General features: G+C 38.3%; 2 protein-coding genes across 2 annotated transcripts in view; both read left to right on the forward strand.

Annotated features, from left to right (window-relative positions):
* Nucleotides 1-4,527, forward strand: part of LOC140277444 (cytochrome P450 26B1-like) — a 452,169-nt gene extending 447,642 nt beyond the window's left edge. Inside the window, exon 11 of the transcript XR_011909090.1 lies at nt 4,516-4,527. The gene's annotated coding sequence lies outside the window, so the exon portion shown is untranslated. The remainder of the gene's footprint in view (nt 1-4,515) is intronic.
* LOC140277442 (matrix metalloproteinase-17-like) overlaps nt 1-25,725 on the forward strand; it is a 62,838-nt gene that overhangs the window by 11,640 nt on the left and 25,473 nt on the right. The window contains exons 2-3 of the mRNA XM_072372469.1: nt 12,589-12,721; nt 12,863-12,998. Of these exons, the coding sequence (XP_072228570.1) occupies nt 12,589-12,721; nt 12,863-12,998 (269 nt within the window). The remainder of the gene's footprint in view (nt 1-12,588; nt 12,722-12,862; nt 12,999-25,725) is intronic.

Consider the following 25,725-nt stretch of genomic DNA (forward strand, 5'->3'; position numbering starts at 1 on the left):
GATGACATTGTAGAATCAGATGAGAAGTTACACCAGCTACACCATAAGCTGCATCCAGAAAGTTAACAACACAAGCTTTTTGCTTATCAATCCAGAAGAAAAGTTTCAACATTTGGTTTTTGTTCTGTTTGGGAAAGTCAAGCGGCTCAATCAGTCAGAATCTGAGGGTTGTGTTTAAGATATTTCTCTAATCTGTGGGTGTTATTTTAATGACTACGTCATTGAGGAAAAAAATTCTTAGGACTTCAGCAACCGACTTCAGACTTTTCTCTAACTTTTATTTTTAGACATCATCAAGAGTTACTTACATACTGATTTGTCCTTTTGAAAGTGAGGTTTAGTCACCAAATCAACACTCCTCAGGACTCGACTCATGAAGGACTCACTGAATCAGTTTTAGTCTACCTGTTCACCTGAATGCTGTTTCTGATATGAGCCTCTGTCTGCTTTCTTTCTCTAAATAGACCAATAAATAAGTTATAAATGAAGCATCCATTTTGTAACTCTATTGAAATTCAATAATTAATTAACTGAATAATAAAACTCAAACAAATAAAGTGATTCCAAGTCTGTTTTAGATGATAATTTTTTGTTCAGATGTGACAGTTAATTAAAATCAGTGGATAATTGATTATTTGTAAGTTAGTGATGTTTTCACCTAGCTTTTATAAAAAATGTAGCCTTTCTTGGAGGATTTCAATCAAGCTTTTAACCCTCAAAGCACAATCATGGAAACATACTGAGAGGAAAAGGCTTGGATTGATTCCTACCCTTTTACTGCCTAGCAGTCCAACCTCAATTTTCTCTTTGATTAGATGTCATTCAGGCTGCATGTCACCCCCAAATTTGCTCTCCTTCTTTCTTTTTGCTCTCTGCCATACACTATCGCTTTGATCTTATCTGTTTGCACATAGTGACGAAACCCTTCACTTCTTACTTCTTCAGTAAATTGTGTTTACACTTGTGCCTTTGGAATGGTTTCAGGGTCTTCTCAGTCAAATGCACTTAAACAAGCTTTCATTCCCTGGATCCGACATCTTCCCAGTGCAATACTTTAAGTAAACCACCCCTTGGTTGAGGTTGAGGTGTTGATATAAAACGGGAAGCTGTTTTAACTGCTTTGAATGACGATAGCATCTATGCATTTGTTGCAAAGCCCATTGATGTTAAGATAGAATTCAGTTGAAAGAAATTTCCTCATCGGAGAGTAACTTTAGAAGCAGAGGACTGTTTGATGTGAGACATTTACATCTATCTGAAATGTGTTTACTGGTGTCTTTTTATTAGATATGTTCTAATAAATGGAAAAATTCAGATCTCTATTTAGTTAAAGCTGTCTCCAATTAAAATTAAATCTACACTATTTTAGTTTTATTTGTCTAATTTTGTTTCTTCCTTATATGCATTTAGAGATTTTACCTCCCAGGTTATAGTTCTGGTCAGTAATAAGGTTTAGAATGTCAATATGGACATCAGGATATTTTTGTTTTGTGGAAACTTTTAGGGAACGATTTGCCACACTACAGAGACTATATCAACAAAACTACTATAACAACACCTGGAAATACAAAAGTGTATTTATTTTAACTTACTGAGGTTGACCATCTGTCAGTGATTTTGCCAAATGAGCAATCATTTAAAGCACTTGAGTCAGATGTTATTACAGATATTTGCTTATTAGTTACCAACCAGTTCAAATAATGTTGCATACGGTAGCATGCAAAGTCCCAGGTCAGAATCTCTCGTTGTGAATAGCAATATGAGTACAAGATTATCTGATGTTCTAAAGGCCTAAAGATCCTTTAGAACTTTTTTAAACAGTGTCAGTAAATAATTTTTTAATAGCGTGAAAAAGAGAAAGGTGCACCTCAACAGATTGAGATAACTCTCAAAAAGGTCTCCGATTGAAGGGTTTGTTCACAATCATGGAGAGAAATTCAGTCATGTACTTTCAACTCAAAATAAGTTGCAAGAAGTTTGCAAAGAGACGTCTAAATAAAGGTATGATTTGAGAAAAATGGCATAGAATTCAATAAAAAGAACACCTTTGCTTTAAGGACAAGAGTGGTTTGGGCTTAAGCTGCAGCTGGTGGCACAAAGAATATCTTATTTTTTATAACAGTTTAATGTTAACAGAGTCGATTTAATAGCAGCAAATTCTGGGGGAAAAAAATTAAATATTGCCTAGATGTATAAATGCTGCTGGTGAAAAGGGCCTCCTTCCTCAACAAGATAATTACTCAAAACACACCTCAAAATCTACAATGGAATGCAGATGGAAGGTCTTACCCTTGCCCTCAGTCTCCTAATCTCCTGACCTAAACATCATAAAAATTCTGCAGATAGTTTTCAAAAGAATCTCACAGAACTAGGCTTTTAGCACTAAAAGTAAAAATATGTTTGTAAGTAGTGATACTGTAGAAGATGGGGAAAAATGTAATATATGCTTAGAATATTAAAGAAATGTTTCATCTTTGGCTTTAAGCCTCATGGCAGATTATGTAGATTGTGCAATCGCAATGTTAAAACAGACAAGAAAACAAAAACAAAAGAAAGTTGCAGTGTCATCTTATTTCCATTAAGAGAATAAAGCTGTTTTGTTTCCATATCTATTCAGTTTTCTGTTGCAGCCTGAAGCTTCTCTGTGTTTGATGTATTTTTCCTTCATTTTGTTTGTGTGTTCTTTTCCAAAACTCCATGTTGCTCCAGACATCCTCACTTGCACTTCACTGCTATCCACAAGAGACTGTTGGTCCACGATGAAACTTACTGTTTGTAAGTTAAGTTAGTTAAACTTGTCTGTGCAGGAGGTGAAGTGAAGTAGGGGCTCTTTGAGGTCATTCCATTGTCATCATCAATGTTTAACTTGAAAAAGAATCACCCTTTTTCTCCTGCCTCTACATAGCCTCATGCCTTTTAAAAGTCCAGGAGGTTAGCCACAGATCTGGCCTCATCCTTAAGGTATTAAGGAACAATGTAAACACTATAATGGGGTGTGCTACTTTGTGACCCTTTGGGAGTCATTGAGGTCGCAGGGTTAAATGTCTCCCAGTGACTCATTTCCTGTCAGAGAGGGCAAAGATGTAGCGACTCAGCAGCTGTTCATTAGGCTAAACAGGGAGGTATTGTGAGACAGCAGAGATCACATACATAGATGCAAAACTGACTCTACTTGGAAAGATGTTGTTGTGGTGATACCAAAGGCACAGAGCTCTTGTGTGTCTGTGTTGGCTGACAACCTTTCAACACAGGAATCAAACAGGATGTGAAGCGACAGACCCAACATGGTTAAAAATGGAAGGATCAGCAGAGTACCAGACTGGTACTCATAGAGTCTAGTGATATTTTACAAACTGGATGATGGTACACTGCTAGATGAAACCCTTTTTTAGACATTCTAATGTAACATGTTGTTTTGTTTCTATTAGCAAGTACATTTTGAAAAACTAGCAAATGTTAGCCTCCCAGATCCAGCCGCAGCTCACACTGAAACAGGAAACTTGTTTTTCACTGCTGCTTGGGGCCTCAAGTAAAGCGAATGAGAGATTAGTGAATACAAATGCCTTACAGCTGCCCTATGTCCACACCAAGCAAGGTAATTTTAGAAACAGTGTTGCACCGGAGTATGCATCCACCATTGTGTTTTGGTCGATGTAGAAAAAGTTCCCCACAACCCTGAATAGGATTAAGGTGGTATGGGGAATGGATGGTTGTAGAAAATGTATCCATGCACAATTGAAATAGTTTGTTGAGGCAGGAGTTTGATACTGTAGAAAGTTTTCTGAGCTGTCAGGCTCTGTGGTCCTTTGAGAGTGAGGCAGATTTAACCCAAATAAAGGCAGGTAAAAATCTTTCCTCAAACTCCCCCACTGCCTTTGTGTCTCAGCCACCTCCCATTTCAAAGATGACACTTATAACTGATGCATCAGCAGTAAAGCAAAGCTTCAATTCTCTGCCTGCATTAATCGAAGTCTCACACGAGGCTTGATTTTCTATTTCAGCACCATCTTTTTCTGGACATGAGCAAGCAGCTCTGTTGCAGGGAGACAATGAACAGTTGTCTCACTTTGTTTCCTGTATTTGCAGCCATTTAATTAGGGTAAGTCCAAGTAGTTTATCTGTGCCAAAGAGCTCTGACTTCCATCTCCAACAAGCTCTATGCATAAATACTATGAATATTGCATCCCATAATTTTTTATCAATATCACATCCTGCTATAAAAAACATTAACTCTATTGGCATGAGGGAAGGCATATAGACTTACTTGATCTAAATACTAAATCCTCTTTATGGACTGTTTCTAGACAGTTGCTCTCAGTGTACATTTGGTTTCTATTTGGATATTTGAATTTGTTGCATTTTCCCCTCCAGGGCTCACTGTATCAAAAGATTACAGGGACCAGGTTTTAGGATTATAGTGGCAAATTATCCTTTACATGCACAGTCTGTCACACAGATGTCAGAATCTGTAATTCCCACTCCACACTTGTGTTTTTGTGAGGCAGTAAAAAGCAGAATGTGTGTGCAGTGTATGAATATGGTGCAGTGATTCAGGTTTACAGACCACTGAGTTCTGTGTAAAATAGAAACAATATAAACAGAATCAAACAATACAGTAAACACTATATTTGGATTACAAAATCTCAAGTTTCATCAGTGTCGAATGCCCACGTGTCGAAAATGTATTTTTGCTCCCATCCAGACAGAAAACCTATTTTTCTAATCATTCCTATAGCATTTAGTATTTATTCACCTATTTTATTTTGGATTTGTCAATTAAATTTGCAGACATATATTTGCATATCCTTCAATTTAACCTAAAAAATTACGTTTGGACCCATATCTTTATTATGGAGATGGAAATTAACTATACAGGAAAGCTATTCTTTGTACCATGCAGCTTACTTCTGCTGTAAAACAGGGGACATTAACATTTAGATAAGACAGAAACAACGTCCAGTTGGCATTTGAGGACCAACAACTTTTGGCACTTTTGTATTTGCTTCATATTTCAGTCCCAAAGGTTGTTGCTTGGTGAACTTTTTCATGGTCTATGAAACTTGGTTATGTTGCTCATTTTTGTAGAATGTAACAATTTTAATTTTTCTTTATGTTCTGTCTTCACACACTTTAGTTTTTTTTTTATTCTGAAATGATCTGATTTCTATATATATGCCCATTAAATATGTATGTACTTCATGGTTTCCTTTTCTTTTCCCTTCTTTGTTACTGGTAGTTTAGACAAGCTGTTTGAATTACTGTTTGACTGGATTCCCTGACCTTGCAGCACCTTATTTTTAAAGTTATTTTTGTTTTCTAAGCTGCCTGCCTTCGTGTCTATGTTTAGATCCTGCGCTGAACTTCATCTTCATAAAGAGATGTAAATATACTTTGAATATGACTAAACCCAATGGACTTTTCAGAGGTTTAGATCATTTTGTAGTTAGAGGTAAGCGATACCTGTTAGATTACTGGCAGCGCTATGTAGCAATAGCTTCAGGTTCATGTCTCCATCTTTGAGTGATTTGATTTTATTTGCCCACATTGTGTGACATTCCAGAAATGCAACACTATGGAAATAGCACAGGGCACCTTTAAGTGTGTTTAGAAAGAAGTATGTAAATTAGTAGCATTGGTTCAACGACTCCTTTGAAAAAAAATGTGCATAACGTTAAATTATTTGAGTTTTAGACCTTTGATACTGCTAATCAAATGAATATCCAAGGTCAAAGTACTTTACAAAAATCTTGTGAATTTTAAATTCATTCGAAAAAGACATAGAACCCATTTCTTAAAAGTGACATGCAGCCGGCTTTGATCTCAAGTGGTGCCATTATCACTTTGCTGCTTGCTTTTAGCAGATGAAGCAGTGCTCTAATGTAGTGCCCTGAAGGGTTCTCGATCTCATGGGAGGGTCACAACTATACCACAAGATTTCTGCTGTGACATGATATGTGTTATCATATTGTCCAACCGATATATTGAAGGTAACCATTATCTAGGAATATATAAATGATGGAACAAATAGATGTCATGACCTTTGTTTATGCTTTTTTGTGAAAAGAAGCACAGAATCCAGAACAAGGAAAGTTGATCTGTGCCATGAAGGAAACTGCTTCTAGCCTGCCTCAAAGGCCTTGTTGGTAGGAAAGTGTGTCTTTATTTATCTACATTACAATGTAACAAATATGTATAGTTCCCTCTTAGTGACTAGTTTGGCACACATTATTCCTTATTTCTAATTTCACATCCTAAGTTTCTCTTGTCACATCTCTTGTCAATCTCCTAATTGACTATTTCGTGACACAACTGCATCAACTAATATTTTGCTGCAGCTTGTTGCTGCGTTTCATCATTTCTGTCAGATGAGCATTGTTAGCTTGTGTAAATGTATATTTATTTCCTTCCATTTGTAATGTAAATTAAGTGCAACGCGCCATTTAAATTTTGCCACAAACACCACTGAAGATACAACATGTGTCTTTGCTGATAGCTCCTCCAGCAAGGCTCCTCTCTCCTCGGGGTGCATTTTAGAAATTCAGACATCCTTAAAGATATTTTTGTTGGAACATTTTTGAGTCACAGGTTGTATGTTAAAGGAAATGAGAAAATACAAATTAAACAATTGAGATGAGCTTGAAGGTTCCAGATTGAACTCCCAGTTGGGGCCTTTCTGTGTGGAGTTTGCATGTTCTCCCCTTGTATGCATGGGTTCTCTCCGGGTACTCCGGCTTCCTCCCACTATCCAAAAACACACATTTTAAGTTAATTGGTGACTCTTAAATTGAACTTAGGAGTGAGTGTGAGAGTGAGTGTGGTTGTTTGTCGCATTTGTCTCTGTGTGGCCCTGTGATGGACTGGCGACCTGTCCAGGGTGTACCCCGCCTCTCGCCCAATGATCGCTGGAATAGGCTACACCCCCCCGCGACCCGATCAACGGATTAAGCGGGTATAGAAAATGGATGGAAGGATGGATGGAAATGAGCTTGAAGAACAAACAGCTTTCACCAGGGCCATCTTCAGTGAGATGGCTTTCAAGAGACTGGAGATAAAATCTTGGGGATGCGCTACACTGGCGGTGTACGGAACGACGGAATGGCCATTAAAGCTCGTAAACCCATTCCAGTCAACTCCCAAAATCATAATATGAAACCCTAGATTAGCATATCATAGAAGCTTTAAAAAGAATACAAAAAGGCAAAGACTCAAATCAGTCTGGGTTACATGCTGAGGAACATTGACAGTCTCTTGCAGTAGGTGGTATATTATCATGTCATTTCTTATACAGGCTAATTGTACCACAGTGAAGAGCAACAGTGCTGCCATGACTCCCGCGATGTATACAGCCACTGAAAATACTTACCTCATTGGTAGTGCTGAAGTGTTTTTAAAACTGATTGCATGCTGCTGCTGATATTAAAAGCATATAACTGAACAGGAAGAGAAACTGGGATACCATGCTTCACTGCAATGTAGTTATCTGTGATATTTGACATAAGTTCGCCTTGAATGAACAGACAATAGTAATGTTAAAGAAGATTGAACATTTTAAATTTTAAGTGAATGAGTAATATTTGGAAGTAATATTTTTTGCCAGAGAAAAATCTGTTATCCCCAATATACTGAACCTCAGCTCTAAAAAAAACGGTTAAAGACAAGCTGACTTTCCCAGATGAGTGTAGATTCCACAGATGGTGTCAACCAAGAAACAGGTGGCTGTGTGCACGCTTTATTTAAACAAATTCGACATAACAGGCTAAATCATGAGCTTTATGTATATTGTGTTATTGGAAGAGCTATTTCTAGTCTTTGTAAAAAAGTAAAATGATTTGCTGATGGTAGCAGCTTCATCGTTACACAACAGACATAAGAGTGGTATCAGTTCTCTCGTGTAAGAAAACAAATGGTCTTTTTTTGAAGTCTTGAAATGAGAAGGTTTGAACACACCAATCAAAGTAAAATCTAACATATTTGTGCTTGGCTGGTCGTTTGAGCAGCATTTGAGTTAAGTGATATAGACCCCATGTGCAGGAGCTTGAAGATGGGGTCAAGCCCTCACTTCAGCAAGCATTTGTCTCTGAAGTCAATAAAAAACAGCTTCAGTACTGCGAAAGCAGTACTCCTCCACTGCAAGTTTGTTTGTGAATGTAGGATTTTGTGAACTTTTTTTCATTAAGCGCTGTCAGTAACATTACAGATGGAAAAAAGAACTGTCCCATCAATCAAGTGTGTCTCTACTCTGTGTGCAGGCTGCCCACTCTTCTCATGATACAATCACATTAGCGGCCGCGTTTCTTTGTTAGAGAAAAGCAGCTTGTGTGGAGGCAGTCACATGTGTGCACTCTCCCTGTCTTTTATTTATTTAAATCAATTTAAATAAGAATTATTTATATCAGTTTAAATAGAAATAAAGTGTCATAAATTTTTTAATATTCCAGAAATGATAGAAGTTTTTTTTAAATTTGAAGACAGCTGCAGCAGCACTCTGTGTCTCAGTGCGTCAGTTATACACCTGTGTTCACACGTTTTAGCTCTACCTCCTTTTTTGTTATCATTTAATCATTGTTACGTACTTGTGCATTCTGTTGAGTCTTGCTTCCCATTCGTGATTCACACTAGGTTCTAGATTGCTGCCACTCGCCTGATTTTTCTTTGCCGTTATCACCACCAGCGTATGTACTACCAGGTTCCTCTTGTTCTCTGCCAAATCGTCCTCGATGTCTTATATTCTCCTGTTATATGTATTTCTGAGAGCGTACCCCTCCCCAAAACATGTCCATGTAGCATTTGTTATTTGCGCACGCTAGCAGATACAGCCAGTAATATCACTCAAAGACTATATGAGCGCTAGAGGTCGTGAGAGCAACTGCATGTGAAGAGTAAAGCTGGCATCCATGTGGGTGATGTTGGCATTGAGAAAAGAATGTTCTTTTCAAGCCCTGAGCATTATTGTTTCTAAAACCTTCCCAAGTAGTTTTAACTTCTATGGGATTTTTTGGTGATGTTATTTTCAACAACTCTTCCTTTCTCCCTACGAGGGCTTTGAGGCTTATAAACGAAAGACTTGAGAATGATGTCTGCTCTGAAGTGGAAACACTCATATGAGTCATATCTCCCCTCTTCTACTTGTAAGGGTGGTATTCTGTAGGATGCCACACTAAGCCGTAGAGAGGGCATGAAAGATTATTTATACGGCCATTTCAGTCGGAGTACTTGTTGTAATTTCCTGTGCCAACTTAAGTTCAACTTCTCCCACGCTCTGCTCTGTCTTTGTATTCTTATTTCTGGACTACTTAGCATAGTGTTGTTTTTTTCTTTGTGTTCAGAAAATGAAGTAATTCATTTCTTATCTGTCTACATCCTGCCATGGAGGTTCTCTACTGCTGTACACCAATGCTAGTGTTGTCATCTTATTTCCTTTCTTTTCATCTTTTTATCTAAATAATACTTTATACTAAATAATACTTTATACTAAGCTAATCATTATTTCACGAAGGATGTTCAAAATTCTGATGGAAAATTCTTCTTCAGTGATGCTACACTGCATTATTATGCAATCAGTTCAAGATTCCTCCAATTTGACTCATTTTTTAATTTTCCCTTGCAGAATGTGGTTATAAGGCAGCCATATTGTGACTGATTGTGTGCACTTATTCAGTCAGATACGATTCCACTGAGATTTTATGGGCGCAACTGAATGAGAGGCTTGTGATAATTTGCAAAGTTTTGTTGAAGTTAGAGAGCTTATATCGTCCAGGCTCCAGGCACATAAAAACCATTTAAAAATATACTTATTAAAAATGGGAGTCAGTGCTTTCAATAGAATTATATCTAGTAGACTCTGGTAGATTTTTTTTGTTTTTTTTTTAAGGCTCTTAAAGTCGCAAATTGCTTTGTCTTTTCTTCTTTGTCATTCATCTCTATACTCTCATTTTATTGAATGAATTACAATGATGACTGTGGTCAAAACATTGAACGCTACTTGTAAGGTTTGTTCTTGTAAGCAGTTGGTTGAACTCTTTTTTTTTTTAGTTAGACATAAGAAAAGTGAGAATGAAACAAAGCATCACTGTATTAATTGTGGCAAGCAGTTAACAATGATAGCCTTTAAAAAGGTTCCTCATTTGGGATGCACTACAATGATGCAAGAGCGTTGGACAAAGTTCTTTGGTTTTTTTTGAACACGTATATGTGTTTGCTTAATTGGAAATGAACGAGTAGGCTGCCACCTGACTGTTAGAGAGAATGGATTTTTTGCAAATTCTCTTTTATCTCCCACAGTGAGCTTGTTATGTTTCTCTTTATTTTAAGGTTGAAGGAGCACTAATTTAGCCTCTTGTTCAATTTTTGTAGCTTATTAAACTCCTCCGTTCCTCCTTCATTATATGTCATCTTGTAATTTTTATGTTTGAGCTTTCACTCTATTGTCAATGGGGATACAAGTGTTTTTCTTTTTTTTTGTTATCCACTTGTCTTGTATTCTTTTTTTTCTTTATTTGAGCATAAACACGTTGTTTGCAGCCTTGAAAAAGAAAACCATCTGTCAACTGCATGTATTGACATCCCTGTATGGGATTTATCCATTTTCAGCATGTTACTGAACTCACTTGAATATTTTATAGTGACATATTTTTATTAGTGCTGACATGAGAAGCTACAAAGACTTAAACTCACACACAGTTAGTTATGAACAATAGCATCTCAACAAAAAAAAACTTGACCGTTTATCAATATGCTGCAAGAAAACTGCCCCAAAAATAAAAATGTCAAAGACAGAGTGCTAAAATATCAAATTAGATGTGATATTTAAAGGCAACTCTGAAGTACACACTGCGAATAGCTTTTATGTTTGTTAGTTATTTTAGTTTTCTTTCCAAATGATTTTCTGGGGATATTCTCCAAATATGATCAAATGTTTTCCAGCTGTGGCTTTTTGTGTGCAATTTATCATGAATAGTGTTTAGATTTCATGAAAAATGTGCATGCTTCTGTTTACTGATATTTTGATGTGAAGATGTTAAATACACACCAATTAGAGTTTGTGTGTGAAATCGATTTGGTACGTAAAACAGGCAATTCCATAAGGTAAGCCACTGACATCTACTTTTAAGTTCCAAATATCCTGGAAAGTGGTTAAAGCTATTCAACGGGTCCAACTGCTCATGAATGTCACCCAGTATCACTCCTTTTTTACGACACATGTGATCATTATGCTTGTAGTAATGCACAGCAAAAAAACAACTAATTGGAACATTTTTTAATTCTTGCTACGCTCAAGTCTAAGAAACTCAGCTTTGCTAGGTTTTCTAAACTTTGTAGTCTTTGTAGACCTTTTACTGATTTACTAGGGCATGCATCATGACCTATCATTTAAGCATATAAATATTTATTGCAAAAAAGGACTCTGGCCAATTACATTTTAGAAAAAACCCAACTTTGATTGATATTCATGTCCATTCTTCAAAAACCCTTACTTGACAAGCATGCTGTATATGTATAAAGTGAAAGTGTCCTTTGACATCTCCCACTTACCCTGGTCACCACTTTTTGCATGAAATTGTTGTTGTTTGTCATCCTCAACAATGTTACTGAGAGTCAGTTCAATTCCTGTGCTACCTCTTTCCAATTTATCAAGACAGATGGTGAAGCAAAGCATTAGGACGCAAATAATCGGGCCACATAGTGCTTCACTAAAGCTCAAGTCATTCAGTAAATGGGATTTACTCAGTGTTGTCAGTACAGAAGGGTTGCCTTGCTATCGATCTGCATCACTCACCTCAGATGAGTGCATATCAAAAACCTATTTAAGATCTGCCTTCTCCTATTAGCTGTCCTATGAGGATGGAGGAAAAGAAGGCTGTAGTGCAGGTAAATAAAATGAAGGGAGGAGAAAAAAGAGAAGCAAGACAACGAGAGACATTAGTGGAAAAGAAGAAATTGATACAGAAAAAAGGAAAGAGTTGCAATCAAGTTGCAGCTTAGACACTTCAACCTCTCCATAAATTCCACAACCAGCTGATACAGTCAGCTGTGCTACTTGGACTAGCAGCAACTTCACTAATTTCAAACGTACATACTGTTACACTGTTACCTTTCATACACACATGATTGTTTTGCATGACAGTTTCATTTATATTACATTTGTGAATTAAGATGTGGTTATGAAAAAAATAAAAAGACAACCTTAAAGATATGGATTTTTCCCCTGTATTGTTTCTTAGTGTTTCTCATTAAACTCTTTCACAACCATCACTATTCTGTATGCCCTGCAGACAGAGTGTCTCATATAGATGCACCAGCTCAGACTTGCCTCTCCCAGTCAAAGGCCAGCCAAATTCCAGTCAGTTTCAGCCACAGACATTGCAGAGAATTGGCTGGTAGATGAATGGCTCATGTATGAAGCCCCAAGAAGAATAAAGAGAAAAAATAAAACCTGCTTGTACATATACGTGCGCATGGAGACAAAATATCCCCAAACAGTAAACATGAACAGATGTCAGTACTTCTCAGCAGCTTTTGAATACTTGGAGCCCTTGAAATGTCTGGACTTAGCTTTGTTGAACTCTGTGTCTACTGTTTCTTTTCCAGGACTGGCTGAGTAAGTTTGGCTACCTCCCACCTCCTGACCCGGTGACTGGCCAACTTCAGACCAAGGAGGCCCTGACCAAGGCCATCAAAGCCATGCAGAAGTTTGGAGGGCTAAAGGAAACTGGAGTATTAGGTATGTGGCAGTGTGTGTTTGTGGCAATCATGCATAAGAGCTTTTACTGTTGGATGGGGGCTAAATACAGTGAAGTAATGACATGATGCAATCAGGAAAAACCACCAGATATGGACTCTCCTTTTCTTCCCTCTGCTATAGACCAAGCCACTCTCGGCCTGATGAAAACACCCAGATGTTCATTGCCAGATGTATCTCAGGCCGAGGGGATGGTGGGACGCAGGAAACGGAGTCCGACTCCTCAGAACAAATGGAATAAAAGACATCTGTCCTGGAGGTAGGGTCAGCAATGTATGAAGTATGATTGTCACCTTCCATGTAGGAGTTCAAATCCCCTGCATAAAAGGTACTACCTCCAGTAGGGGTCCTTAGGCAAGACTCCCTTACCCTACCTGCCTACCTGTAGGTCGCTTTGGATAAAAGCGTCTGCTAAATGCATAAACCCATAAACAGTTGTCATGGTCTAGTTATGTATGGCCAAAAAGTGTAATGACACAGTGAATGGTGAACAAAAATATGTTCTGTAGTTATTTGTGTTTTAGTCTTAGGGCTACGGTGCTGTTGCAAATAGGGCCACACCAATATTACACCTACAGCACAAGTAGGGAGTCTGTTGCAAAAAACATGAAAGCTCCACTCTGGAGTCGGTGTTTTTTTTGTGTTTTTTTTTTCTATTATAAGACCAAGGTAATTGGTCTTATAATAGAAAAAATCAAATTTTTCATGTGATGAATATTGCACCGGAACTTCTAGTTAGGGTGACATACAGTAAGCTGATTATTGATGATGTGTGTTGCTGTTTTCCTGGTAACCTGAAAGTTTATTTAGCATAAATTATGTTTCTACAAATATTTTTTTTTTAGACCTGAAAATTATAGTTTATTTGAACAATTTCAGTCTAGTGTGTCACCTCTCTGCTTCAGCAATAAGTAAACACACCCAATGTTTTATCCTTATCTGTGCATCCTTTGTTAGATTAGTTTAGAGAACTCTTCCTCCCACCCAAAATGCTCTGCTCTCTTAATTGGTTCTCGCTCAAAAGAACAGCATTTTGTATCTATGGCATTAGGACTATAGAAACCTATGATAAACAGCCAACAAGACAGTCCTATCAGATGTTACCCCTAAGGATACCTCATTAAATATTCAAAATTAAGTGTTATCTCTGCAGTGCAGTAAGAAGCAGAAAGTTCATGTAAAACCCCGGCAGCATAATCACTCTCATCCATGTTTGTGGTACCTAGTTCCAAACTAAATGAGAAGGCTGACAGTGAGAGTGGTTTAAAAGGTTTCTAACAATGTTTCGAAATACCTTGAATCCTGCCCGAACAAAGCTGCATCCTTCTGCTTTATCTTGTTGAGTGTTGCAGCTGCCATTGAGCGAGAGGAATGGTACACCTTGGAGAGTATAGTTCATTAAAGAGCTAACACAAAGAGACTGACAAACGTTTGCAAACCTACGGCCATTTTAGAATCCCTTATTAACCTAACATGGATGTCTATGGACTGTAGGAGAAATCTGCATTCCTCTGGAGCTTTTTAAAAAAGGCACGTATGTTATTTGAGAGATTATTTACACATAACAAGAAGCCTGACAACCAGCTACAACTTAAACCCAAGCGAGCTGAGCTAAGCCGTAGCCAAGGCCCACTTGTCTATTATTGTGTAGCTTCACTTTAGCAGCTGCTGGGAGCAGGGTTTAGAAATGCGGATTGGTAAACAAAAAAATGTGTCAGAAGGCTTCAGGGACGAGAGTTATCATTGACCTTCCAGGCTGTTTCAACAAAGGAGCTTCTGCTCTATCATTCCTGCTCCTCCTGTTCATTACTTTGTCATATCTGCCTTCTGACCAGCTCATATTAAACTTACCATCTTGCTCTTTGGTATTGTATTAGACAGTGGAGGAAGAGAAGGTCAATAAAACACAGCCTTTGCTGGTTCACACATATCATCAGGGCTGATTTAACAGTGAGCAGCCTCAAGCTGTTGTGTGGGCCAGTATGTGTGCATGTGCACAGTATGAAAAAAACTTGTGAATTGGTAAATAATACAAACCTACACATGCACAGATATGTGTATACATTGCTGTCCTCTGGAGGGCTTTAACTTTCATTTTCTTATTTGTACGGTTGCCAATCATTTTCCACTCCTGTGAGCTAGCGCTGTGCTAAAATAAGGCAAGCGTGTCTTTGGCCCGGTGAAACGCCTTTGCACTCACAGCACTTGGATTTGCAGAACTGTGCACAGGAACAGTGATGGATTATGAACTGGTTTTAAATCCATAGAGATTTTCGGTACAGATCTATGGTAACACACCATAACTCAGCCTCGGTATTCTGCCTAGATTGGTCCCCACTTTAATTCTCAGGTATGCTTTCTCCCTCTATTTTCAGAAGATGTTGTGACACTTGCACAGCCATCCCCTCAGTGCTTGGTTTTATGATGTAATATTTAATAGTGTCTCAAAAGAATATATGGGCAAAGATGAGACGGCTGACAGAATGGACACAAAGGAACAACAGTTAATGAGTCAGGTATAACCTGGTAACCTTATTAAATGGTAGTGTGGTGATCCACCACATCAGTAAGATCACACAAATTATAATTATTCATAACACTGCAACATACATATTGTAAAATAATATAAATTTCAGCGTACACCTCCAAAGCCATTGATGTTTTGTCAATCAGGTGTATGGAGCAGAACTATCGTCAGCCCTGCCCACATTCACAACAAAATGGAGAAAGAATGAACCCTAAATGAACGGATTTATGTTGTTATGGGCTGTCCACGCCAATAACAGCAACTGTGATAACATCCCAACAAGTGCAAGTCTTTAGCATTTGTCTTTTCTGTCTATATTACCAGGAAAGCAGGAAATGGGTGCAGCATTTTACTGAAATGTGCAAACATCAGTAGAAATATATTATGCACATTATGAGTCTTTGCCACAAGCTGCTGGTAACAAAATCCATGAAATTAGTTCATTCTTTTAGTTAGGTCACTTTTTTATACTTGAATTATTCAGAGGACACTGTTTACTGGTTACATTGATAAAAAAAAACTTTAAAAAAAACTTCTGAAGACTGGAACATGAATAAGTGAAAAAGCAGTCAATGTCCAAAAGAAAACTTTGTAAGACTTTAGAAAATATGGAGAATTATTGCTCAAGACGACTTTAATAGATTGCAAGAAAATCTGCGTCCTTGGAACAAAATTAAAGAAAAGAGGGGTGGATCAAGACCCATCAGTTCAGTAGTGTATAAAAAATGGTTGGAGATATTGCTTTATTTCAAGTGGATGACAGCAGTGAGAGTGTTAACAATACTGTTGGGATCACTTTTAGATTTGATGAACAATGAGATATTGAAAACCAATAAAAAACAAGTAGGGCTCACATCTTCTCCTTTATGACCCTGAAAGATAGACAGCTCCAATGCTGTGCTTCACACTGTTTTCCTGGTATTGCTTATACCCTTTAAAGTAAGAAAAGATAAAAGATAAACGCCGTGCTCTATTGATATTCTGTTGATATTTCTGATTATACCTAGTTTATGTGAACTGATGGTGTAGTAAGTTATTTTTTTCCGGAAATCGAGCAGTCTCAGAGCTAGGCTACCAAATCTTAAATGTTCAATTAACGTGATATGAGCTTGAAAATAAAAAAGCATCATATTACCTGTCATACAATGCCAAGGGGTCTTTAGCACTTAGCACTGATGTGCTCTCTGAAGTTTGTACTTTACTGATGTCCTCTCTGACGATCCTGTAACTGAGGTTGGGCGCTGCAGCAGTGTGCAGCCTGTTCTTGCCTTCACCCTTTACAGAATAATATAACTTTGATGTGTGGATGCTCACATCATTAGTCTTGCTGTGGATGGCCCTTGAGAGTTACAACACCAATAGCCAATAGCTTATTTCTCCATTTTTTTACCTTTTTAAAAAAGAGGCATGCACGTAATGTCATTTGACTCGATGGCCTTTGTGTAATCTCCTGATTAGACTAAAGGACAACAAAAATGTACCTTCACAGTTTAAGGGGTATAAAACTTCCCTTTAGATTAATAAATACAACAATATATCTAATGGTTCTTCTGTCCATTGATTACAGTAAGTAGGACCTACTACCTCAATGTGAATGAATCAATAGAAAGCTGACCTGAATTAGACTCATAGTCAGTCAAGTTAAGACTGCAATGCAAATGTTAACAGAGTGCGGTTGTTCTAGTTGAATAGAATTTTATAGCTAATTTGAGCTGCATAGATGATGGTCTGTGCTAGTTAGCCCCAATAAATTCACAGGAAGAAGGTTCATGGTCTCAGCTGGGGCCTTCCTTTGAGGATTTCTCTTGTTCTCCCCATGCATGGGTTCTCTCCAGGTTCTCTGGCTTCCTCCCACTGTCAAAAAACAACTGATGAGTCTAACTTGAACCTAAGGGTGAGTGTGAGGTTGTGTGATTGTTTGTCTCCGTGTTGGCCATGTGATGGACTGGCGATCTGTCCAGGGTGTACTGATAGGCTGCAGCCCCCCAAGGATGAAGCGAGTATAGAAAGTGGATGGAAAGAATTTTTCACAAGAAAAAAGTGGTGTTATGTTGTTCTATATGAATAACCACAGTATGAGCATGTGGTAGCAGCTCTATACAATATTGTTGAAAACAGTGAGCCCAAAGACTTTACTTTCCACTGACTGCCATTAAGCGTACCCTACGTGGTGTTAACTTAAGATCAATCCACAGAGAATTTTAAAGTTTGAGCAGAACTATGACTTTGAGAGAAGTACTCAGGCAGACTTCTAGTATCTGCATCACTTATTATAAACTGTGATGCGTAGTGGGAGTCCCTAATCAAGCAAAAGTCTGAACCTGTACCTGCGACTGCACAATTAAAATATCACATTTACTTTACTGTAAGAAGCAACAACTCACCTGCTTCTTCCTGATTTTGCTCACCTCTATATGACTGACAAGAGCCTGATTGGCACTCCACACTCCTCTCTGCTTGTTTGCACATGTCACTCACATCATTATGTTCAGAGAATGGTACGTGAGAGTACGCAGAGTACGTGCTGAGTGGTGAGTGTCAGTTATTTCACAGAAGGAAAGAAAAGATAAGTGGCTTGGCTGAGTGACTATTCATTTTAGGGACTTGGATTCAAGCAATGTCTTTTTCCACAATAGCAATAAGTAAATTATTTTTTGTGATGTTGTCTGTGAGCCTCTGTACCAAGGCTGAGCCCTTAATCCCAATTAAACTCCAGTTTGCCTCTTCCCTTTTCCCGTCACTAATACACCATGCTGCACTTACCCAAGTAAGTCACCGACGTTAACGACTGGGCTGTGTAATGGCTCACTGTTAGCCCATTACCTCATATTGTTAGCCCATTATCACAGCAGCCAGCCTGGCATTCATTAGCAGCCTGACTGATTACTCATACAGATAGTGTAGCTAGCTGAGCACGGGGGACAAAAACAAGGAAGAGGTAAAGAGTAAAAAAAAGAAAAAAGGAAAGAGAAGATGCAAACATGAGGAGGATGTTTGTATCTTTTCTTTCAAACTCTATCAAACATAGTAAAGTTTCCATGACTCAATACTTAAAACTCTTACACACTTACCGGCACTCATTAATCTTCTTAAACTTGCACTGTTATCTTTTTAATCAAGTAAATAATCTGTAGGCATTGAAGGAGCAGTGTAGGAGCCTGAACACAATTTAATGACCGTGGACATCCTCTGCTATAGATCCCCAGTGTTCTTTACATATTGCAAGGTTTCGTTGTTGTATTCACATTCTCTGAATATTAAACACTATTTTTGGGGCGACCCTAACTTAAAAAACACAGGCGGATATTTTAAAACAGTACAGACATATTTAAATTTCAAAGGTGATCGTAATGGGAGCATTAAGCGTAGCTATAGTCTTAGAACAGCAGCAGGGATGCATCAGAGTACTAAACAACAGTCATAACTCACAGTGAGCATTTAGAAATACCACACCTGTAACCAAGGGCAGCGTTTCCATCATTAAAGTCTAAGAAGTAATAACACAAAGTAGCTTGCTGTAATGTTCAGGCATACCACAGCATGATTGATGGCTTTATATCTTTTTGCTCCTTCAGCACAATATTCAGATAACTGTCGTTTGGTATCTTGGTCAAGTTAATTTACAAGAATATATGGCATTCTGCCCTGCATGAGGGAACTGGAAACCTTTCACAGATAATCCAGGGCTGAGATTTATAGAACTGAGCTAGATTCATGGAAGAATTGTCTGTTTCCGCTCAAGGCTTTTATGGTGCATGCTGACTATGCATGTGCCTGGATCAATCTCACATTTATAAACCAAACAAAATGAAAGAAAAGGACACAGGACAACGTAGACGAAGAGCAGTAGAATCAGAAGGATGCATGAATTGCAGGAGAATCATCACCATCCACGCCACTGCAGTGCGTCAGTGAAATCATAGGACTGTGGACCGATTAAATGTACATGCATGGAAAGCTTCAGTGCAGCTGACTCAAATTGCAGGATGAATAGAACCACATGAAAGTCGTCTGAGTTCCAAACGGTTCAAGGGCTCAAACACTGCCAGATAAATTCATCTTCAGAGGTTACTGTTTTACTTTGGAACTGTAGGCATTCCACAAGTACAACAACTTCACAAATATGAGACCAAACTGAAAAACTTTAAGTTATCAAAAAACGTTTATGATTACAGGAGAGTTTGGAGAATTTGAAAAACCTCAAGTCTCCATAACTTCATTATCAAGCCCAGGCTTTTACTGCTACCTAACAAAAACATCACATTAGGAACAACGACCGTCAATTACACTGTTTTCAACTCCTCCACTGCAAAATAGATTGAACATGTGCAGAGGTACGCAAATGTTAAAATACTACTGGAGAGGTTGATTTATTTTGGCAAAAACTGTTCAAGTGTGAAGGTGCTGCCTCTGATAATAATTAAGTGATGAGAGAGAACGTCTTTATTTCACCTGTGGCTTATTAATTAATCACATAATGAGTTACAGTCTAGCTGTTTGGTCGTATTTTAATGGCTGCTAAAGATAGACAAAGATAGATAAAGATAAAACTGTATTTCTTTTAGATGTTTTCAACTCATATTTCAAGATTGATCTATATCATTATCATCCAACACCTGTTAGAAGTTAGTTGTTTTTACTCCTTGCTTTTGGCACTCAAAAATTTCTCAAATCCTGTCCCCGCTGTCCCTGTTGAACACTAACCTGTGAAGCTGCTTGGTAGAACCATAAAAGAAAATAACTATAATGTTGTCATCTTATTAGGGACCTGTCTTTTTTTTTAATTCTTTTACCAGGATTCAGATCAACATCAGAGAGCTGGTGTGTGTAATCGACAGTATAGACAGACAATGAGGAAAGGCAGGCAGAAAAGGCAAAGAGTGGCATAGGAGATTTTTGGAGACAGGACAGACTCATGCGCAGCCTTTTTAATTTAGCCTCTTTCATCTTCAGCCTGACTGACATGCCTCGTGTGTGTATGTGTGTGTGTTTCCAGGCTTAGTATGGGCAATTTATGGTAACACATCAGCATGTGTTTGTGCCACTCTTTCATGCATTTCTATGTCTCAGCATTTTCTCTGCTACAGTACATGGGTGCATGTACAAATGGATATGATTCGCCATCACCATATGAGCTTTCAGTTTGCAAGGTAATCAGCTCATGTCCATGAAGGGCAGCAAAGGCAAAGAAGGTGAATATTAGCCAAGTGAACCTGTGTTTGCGTGTACTTTTTAGCATCACTTTTGATGTAAGCTCATGCCTCTCTGGAGCAGCAGAGCCACAGGAGGTAAGAGCCTGCTGAGGAGATGAAGGCAGGGGACAGCAAAAGAGTCTCAGAGGTTTCTTCTCCCTCTTTCTCTTTGTCCTGTCATTCCCCTTTTCTTTCCTCTCTGCCTCTCTTAATCTTAATCATTACTCTGTGTCCGAATGTGGAAAGGTTTGGAGAAAGTACATTGAAATTAATGAATTGTCAAACAGATGAAACGCAATAGAAAATTGTGTCTGTGTCTGTGTGTGTCTGTGTGTGTGTGTGTGTGTGTGTGTGTGTGTGCTCTTGCGCAAGCGTCTCTGTCTGTCTGTGTCAGCTTAAGTTAACACACATTGAGAATGCACGCAGACACATATTCACCTCCACTGAAGCCTAGCTGACTCTGACTCATTTGTCAAATGAAGGTGGAAAATCTGCCTTGGAATTAAATAGGTCAGAAAAATGAAGTCAACCTGAATCAGCCTTCTGCACGTCCAGCTAATTTCAAAGTCTCTTTAATCAGTTTTTTCTAATATTTGTTGCAGTAAGCAAGATGGATTTCTTCTCCCCCCATGCCCAACATTCTCTAACTGCTCCTTCGCTATGGGGACTTAATGACCCAGAACAGCAAATTTCCCACTGCCTGAATGTCATGAGGACCCGTAAGATGAAGGCGAGTGAGAATGGTTGGATGTACAGCATACAACACAAATAAGTTTACACTCGTACAGTGTCATGCAAATGTCAAAGAACAATCACTTCTCATTAATTGCATTTACTGATTTATATCAATGTTACGTAAAGTGCAAACTCAGTTGTTACATCTTTCATTTAAGAGATTTTTATTTTCAGCATCTTGTGTCTGCCTTTGTGCTCATTTAAAGGCTAATCCTCCACACCATGAAGGAGTCCATAGGGACAATTGTTTTAGTTGTTTTGTGTTGATTAAAGGTGTGTCCGATTGAATTCAAATCAGCTGATGCACATGGAGGGCTCTTAGATTTCACTTTTTTTTCTTTTTTTTTTTTAAACCTGGTACTGTTTTCGGCAATTTTTTAAACATTTTCCATTGTAACACTAGGCCTTGAATTTCCCACCTTTCTCTCCATGTATCACTGGCATTAAGTGGTCACTCCTTCCTCCTGCTCTTTGTCTCTCGTGCACCTTGCACCGCCTTGTCTGTGACAGAGCCAAGTCAGCCAACATGCGTCTCACTAAGCCAGGTTATGGAAAAGCAGGCTTTGAGTGTTTGACTGATGAGGTGGAGTACCAAAATTGGATAAAGCTATTGGATCATTTTTAGGACATTTATTAGAAGTAATTTACAGTATTAGTACTGCTATTTCCCTGAACATTTTGCATTGTATAGCACATTGAATATAGAATGTTGAATATAGTACAGAGATTAAGAGGGGCATATTTGGGGAAAAAGGCTGCATTTCATCATTGAAACATGAAAATTTCATAAAAATTCTACAATCCAAGATAGCCGCCATCCCATGACGTCATAATATGCAAATTAGGTGTGTACATTTGCTTCCTACATAAACTTTGGGTCATCCTTAACATTTGTCTGATTTACAGAAAGTCTATATCTCTTATCAGTTTTAAGATATAGCCTTTTGAAATTTATTTGTCAAAATCAAGGATTTTAGAAAAAAAACTCTGGCGCCTAAAGGGGTTAAAAGGCTTCTGTAATGAGGAACATTTTTGGTGGGATAGGGAAAGGAGTCGTCAGCTGCTCTGTCAGAGATGGAAATATGTCTTTCTGATCACTGATCCTACTGAGTTTAGTGGCCTAGAGAAACGCTGAAACAAGGAACTCTTAAAGAAAAGACGGCATGATTCTGACTAAACTTTAAAATATGGAAGATATGGGGAGTTGTCAGAAAAAATTCTGCAATAGAAGCTTTTTTACAGTCTTTTGCTTACTCTCCCATTTTTATATCCAGTTGGCTCTCTGATTTTCACAATTTTCTCCAGTCCTGCCTACGACATCTATTTGTTACACCTTCTTTTGTCTGTAGATTAAACATCAGTGTATTTTCTGGTAAAATGTATCAAAGGAGGGTCAAAAGTGTATTTCTGAGTTGTTTCATAAGAGCTGACTAATATGTGGAGGCTCGTACAGCAGTTGACATCAACCGTGTCCTTCTCTGATACTTATAACACATTAGCAAACACACCGCTGTCCAACTTCACTCAGCTGAATAATAATTTGTTTGTGGAGAGTAAGCACTAACTTTCAAACCCTTGTGCTGTGCTGGCAAGGTTGGCAGAAATTCACAGAGCCAGTCTTAGTGCTCAGAATCTGAACAAACACTCCTTCTGTCCCTCTGTCCTCCTATGTCACCAAAATGAGGCTATCTCTGAGTACATGGTCTTTTGCTTTGGAAGTAAATCGGGTTATAAAAAAAAACCCAACAACAACAGAAATAAAACATTATGAATCACACTGTAAATTATCTGAAATGGGCAGTGGACAAAGTTGATGAAGTCAGAAAATGAAAGATTATGCTGTCATGTATGTCTAGAAAATACCAAAGATCGTTCAACCACAGAAAACAAAAATGAAGAAGCCGCAGTCAGAAGCAACACCAGAGCTCTTCATGAAGTCCTTAATCATAAAGAATTCTACTATACACCAAAACAGATGTCAAACAGATGATTTTTTTGACAGGAACTCTGCTTTTAAGATGCCAGATTCAGCCAAGGAAGAATTCGAAATGACAGAGAGCTTTCTATAAAGATTGTTTGTAGTGACAGAACTTCAGTCTCTGAACCTATTTGTGACCTCAATTTTTCAATGATTTTCAAAGTGAGACTTTGACAAGCTAATAACCGGATCGGGTTGTCTAAAAAGATAAAAAATAATGAGGCTTTTTTTAGCAGAGCGACGTTTCTATTTGCACCATATAGAACAGAGGGAAAGTAAACTAATAGGTTTCAGTCCCTGCTGATTTAGTGACACCTGAGATTGCCGGTTTTTGCAAGTTCACGCTAGGCAAATCACTCCTGGAGCAGTGTAAGAGACACATCCTTTGGCCAACTTTGCCAATGTACTTGTTACAAATTTCCGTCAATAATTACTTTATGTTGCTGAGTTAAAGGTTGGGACCTTGTCACTTTCAGCCCTCATCTTAATTGTTCGTCTCTTTCCTACAATATTTTAAAAGCTCACTGTCTGGAACACATGCTGCTCATGTCTTCTTTTTTTTATGATTTCTGCCAAAGCTGCTCTCGCCTCACAGAAAAATCATCTGCTGTGTTACACCAGTTGAGTTGTTTTATTGGGAGGCAACACTGAGATAATAAATGAGAAGTAATGCAGTTCACACTTCACAGCGCTGAACTGAGGTCCGTGAAGTGTGAACTACAGCCCAACTGATACAGAATTTATGACTCAAATTCAACGATTTTGATCCAGGTCACAGAGGTTTTATATTCCATGTGGGGCCATTATCTTCAGTTGTTTTGTTTCATTATTCTTACATTTTGGTTAAGTTTAAGCAAAAGGCATGCATTGTGTTTAAAATAAACCCTTTTTACAGTGTTAACCGCATGGTAGACTGCAGACATCTCCCATTTGTTCACCCAAAAGGTCTTAACATACCATCTAGTGTTGTCCTTTTTATGGTGAGGTTGGCTTGCATTTCTGAAGTTAATTATTGTTATTGTTGCCTGCAAGGACATAGAATTATTTGATAATGAGGCATTTTAATCTAATTTTTTGTAGTCACCCATTGATGCTGTTCTTTGTAATTAAGCTGACAAAAATTCTGGAGAAAAGCAAGTGTTTTGGCTTCTTTTTTTTTTTTAAACACCAACAAAACAGAAAAATAGTTTGAATTAATTCAGGATTCAAGGAAGAAGTAGCAGCTCAGCTGAAATCCAAGTCACTCTAAATGTGCATTTCAACTCGCCCTCAAATTAACCATTTACTCTCAGATTTGGCTTTTCTTCCCAGTTTCGTTGCCTCCTTCGTGTGAATTGCAGCATAAGTGAATAATGCAGGTGGGCTGACAGATGGTCATTTAAGCTTTTGTTCAGGTAAATGCTCAATTCCTTAGAGCTTACATCTCATCCAGAATGTCAGTGTTCGCCCATGTGAGTTTCTCACATTGTTATTTTTTACATGCTTTCCTCTAAAATCATTCAACCTTTACTGTATGTGTGGCACATTGTGCCTGACAGTATTCAACTAGTCCTAATGTCTATCTATACAATCAGTCCATGAATCTGTGTATGCTTTTTGATTATGAAACAGTCTTGACTGATGCGAGCTGGAACATTTACGCTGAATTAGACTGAATTGTCTTAGTGGATCTGGGACATGAACGAAGGAAGTTGATAGGATAGGACGCCCCTGTGTCTTGACACTGGCAGTCGATGAGCAGTGTAAGGAGATGACATCGACTTCTCATGAGGCTCCTTGGGCATTTGGAAGAGTTGGAGATGGGGAGGAGGCAATTAGGACAAAGGTCAGAACTGAAGAGAGTTTAAAGAACAGGCATCAGAGTGATTGGCCCAAAATACAGCAGGCGAGAAGACCATTGGACAAGAGTAGTGACAACAGAATTAAGAAAGAGGTTGATTTGACAGCGTGGGAAAATGGAAGTGATTAAGCATAGCGGGATGAAAAGCTCAAACACCAGGGAATGAGGGCATATGTGAGAGAAGAGACCTCAGAATTGAACTTACTCAAAGCTTTGTGCACACATTGTTACAGGGAGTGAGTGGAATGATGCAGATGGCCTATATCCAGTTTACGGTTACAGCTGTTTTTTGAACAGACGTTTGTTTGTTTGTTTTTTATGTGAAGTTGCACAACGAATATGTACATATTTCCGTGTAGTAACTTTTTCTTGTTTGTACATGTTTTTAAAAAATCTCTCAGTTCACCATTTTGCTCACTTTAACCATTTTGTACCATGTTGCAAAGCTAGTTTAGGAGGCGGCCAGTCCACTGATATTCTAAGTCAGTATCACTCACTGATTAAATATCGTAGCGCAGGCTGCAATGACCATGTTGTGTTTCGCCTTCAGACAAAGTGCACTTATGGGGAGAAAGAAGGCGAGTTCATCATGTAGAAGAAAATATGTGGGAGGACGCAAAGCCTGATGGGTGGAAAGAAAATACAAGGGATTAGAGAGAGACATTGGGGAATGCAGGAGATGTAAACCAACTTAGCATGACATTTGAGTGGTTG

This window comes from Leuresthes tenuis, unplaced genomic scaffold, assembly GCF_036924035.1.
Source record: "Leuresthes tenuis unplaced genomic scaffold, fLeuTen1.0.hap1 SCAF_19, whole genome shotgun sequence".
Classification (NCBI taxonomy): domain Eukaryota; kingdom Metazoa; phylum Chordata; class Actinopteri; order Atheriniformes; family Atherinopsidae; genus Leuresthes; species Leuresthes tenuis.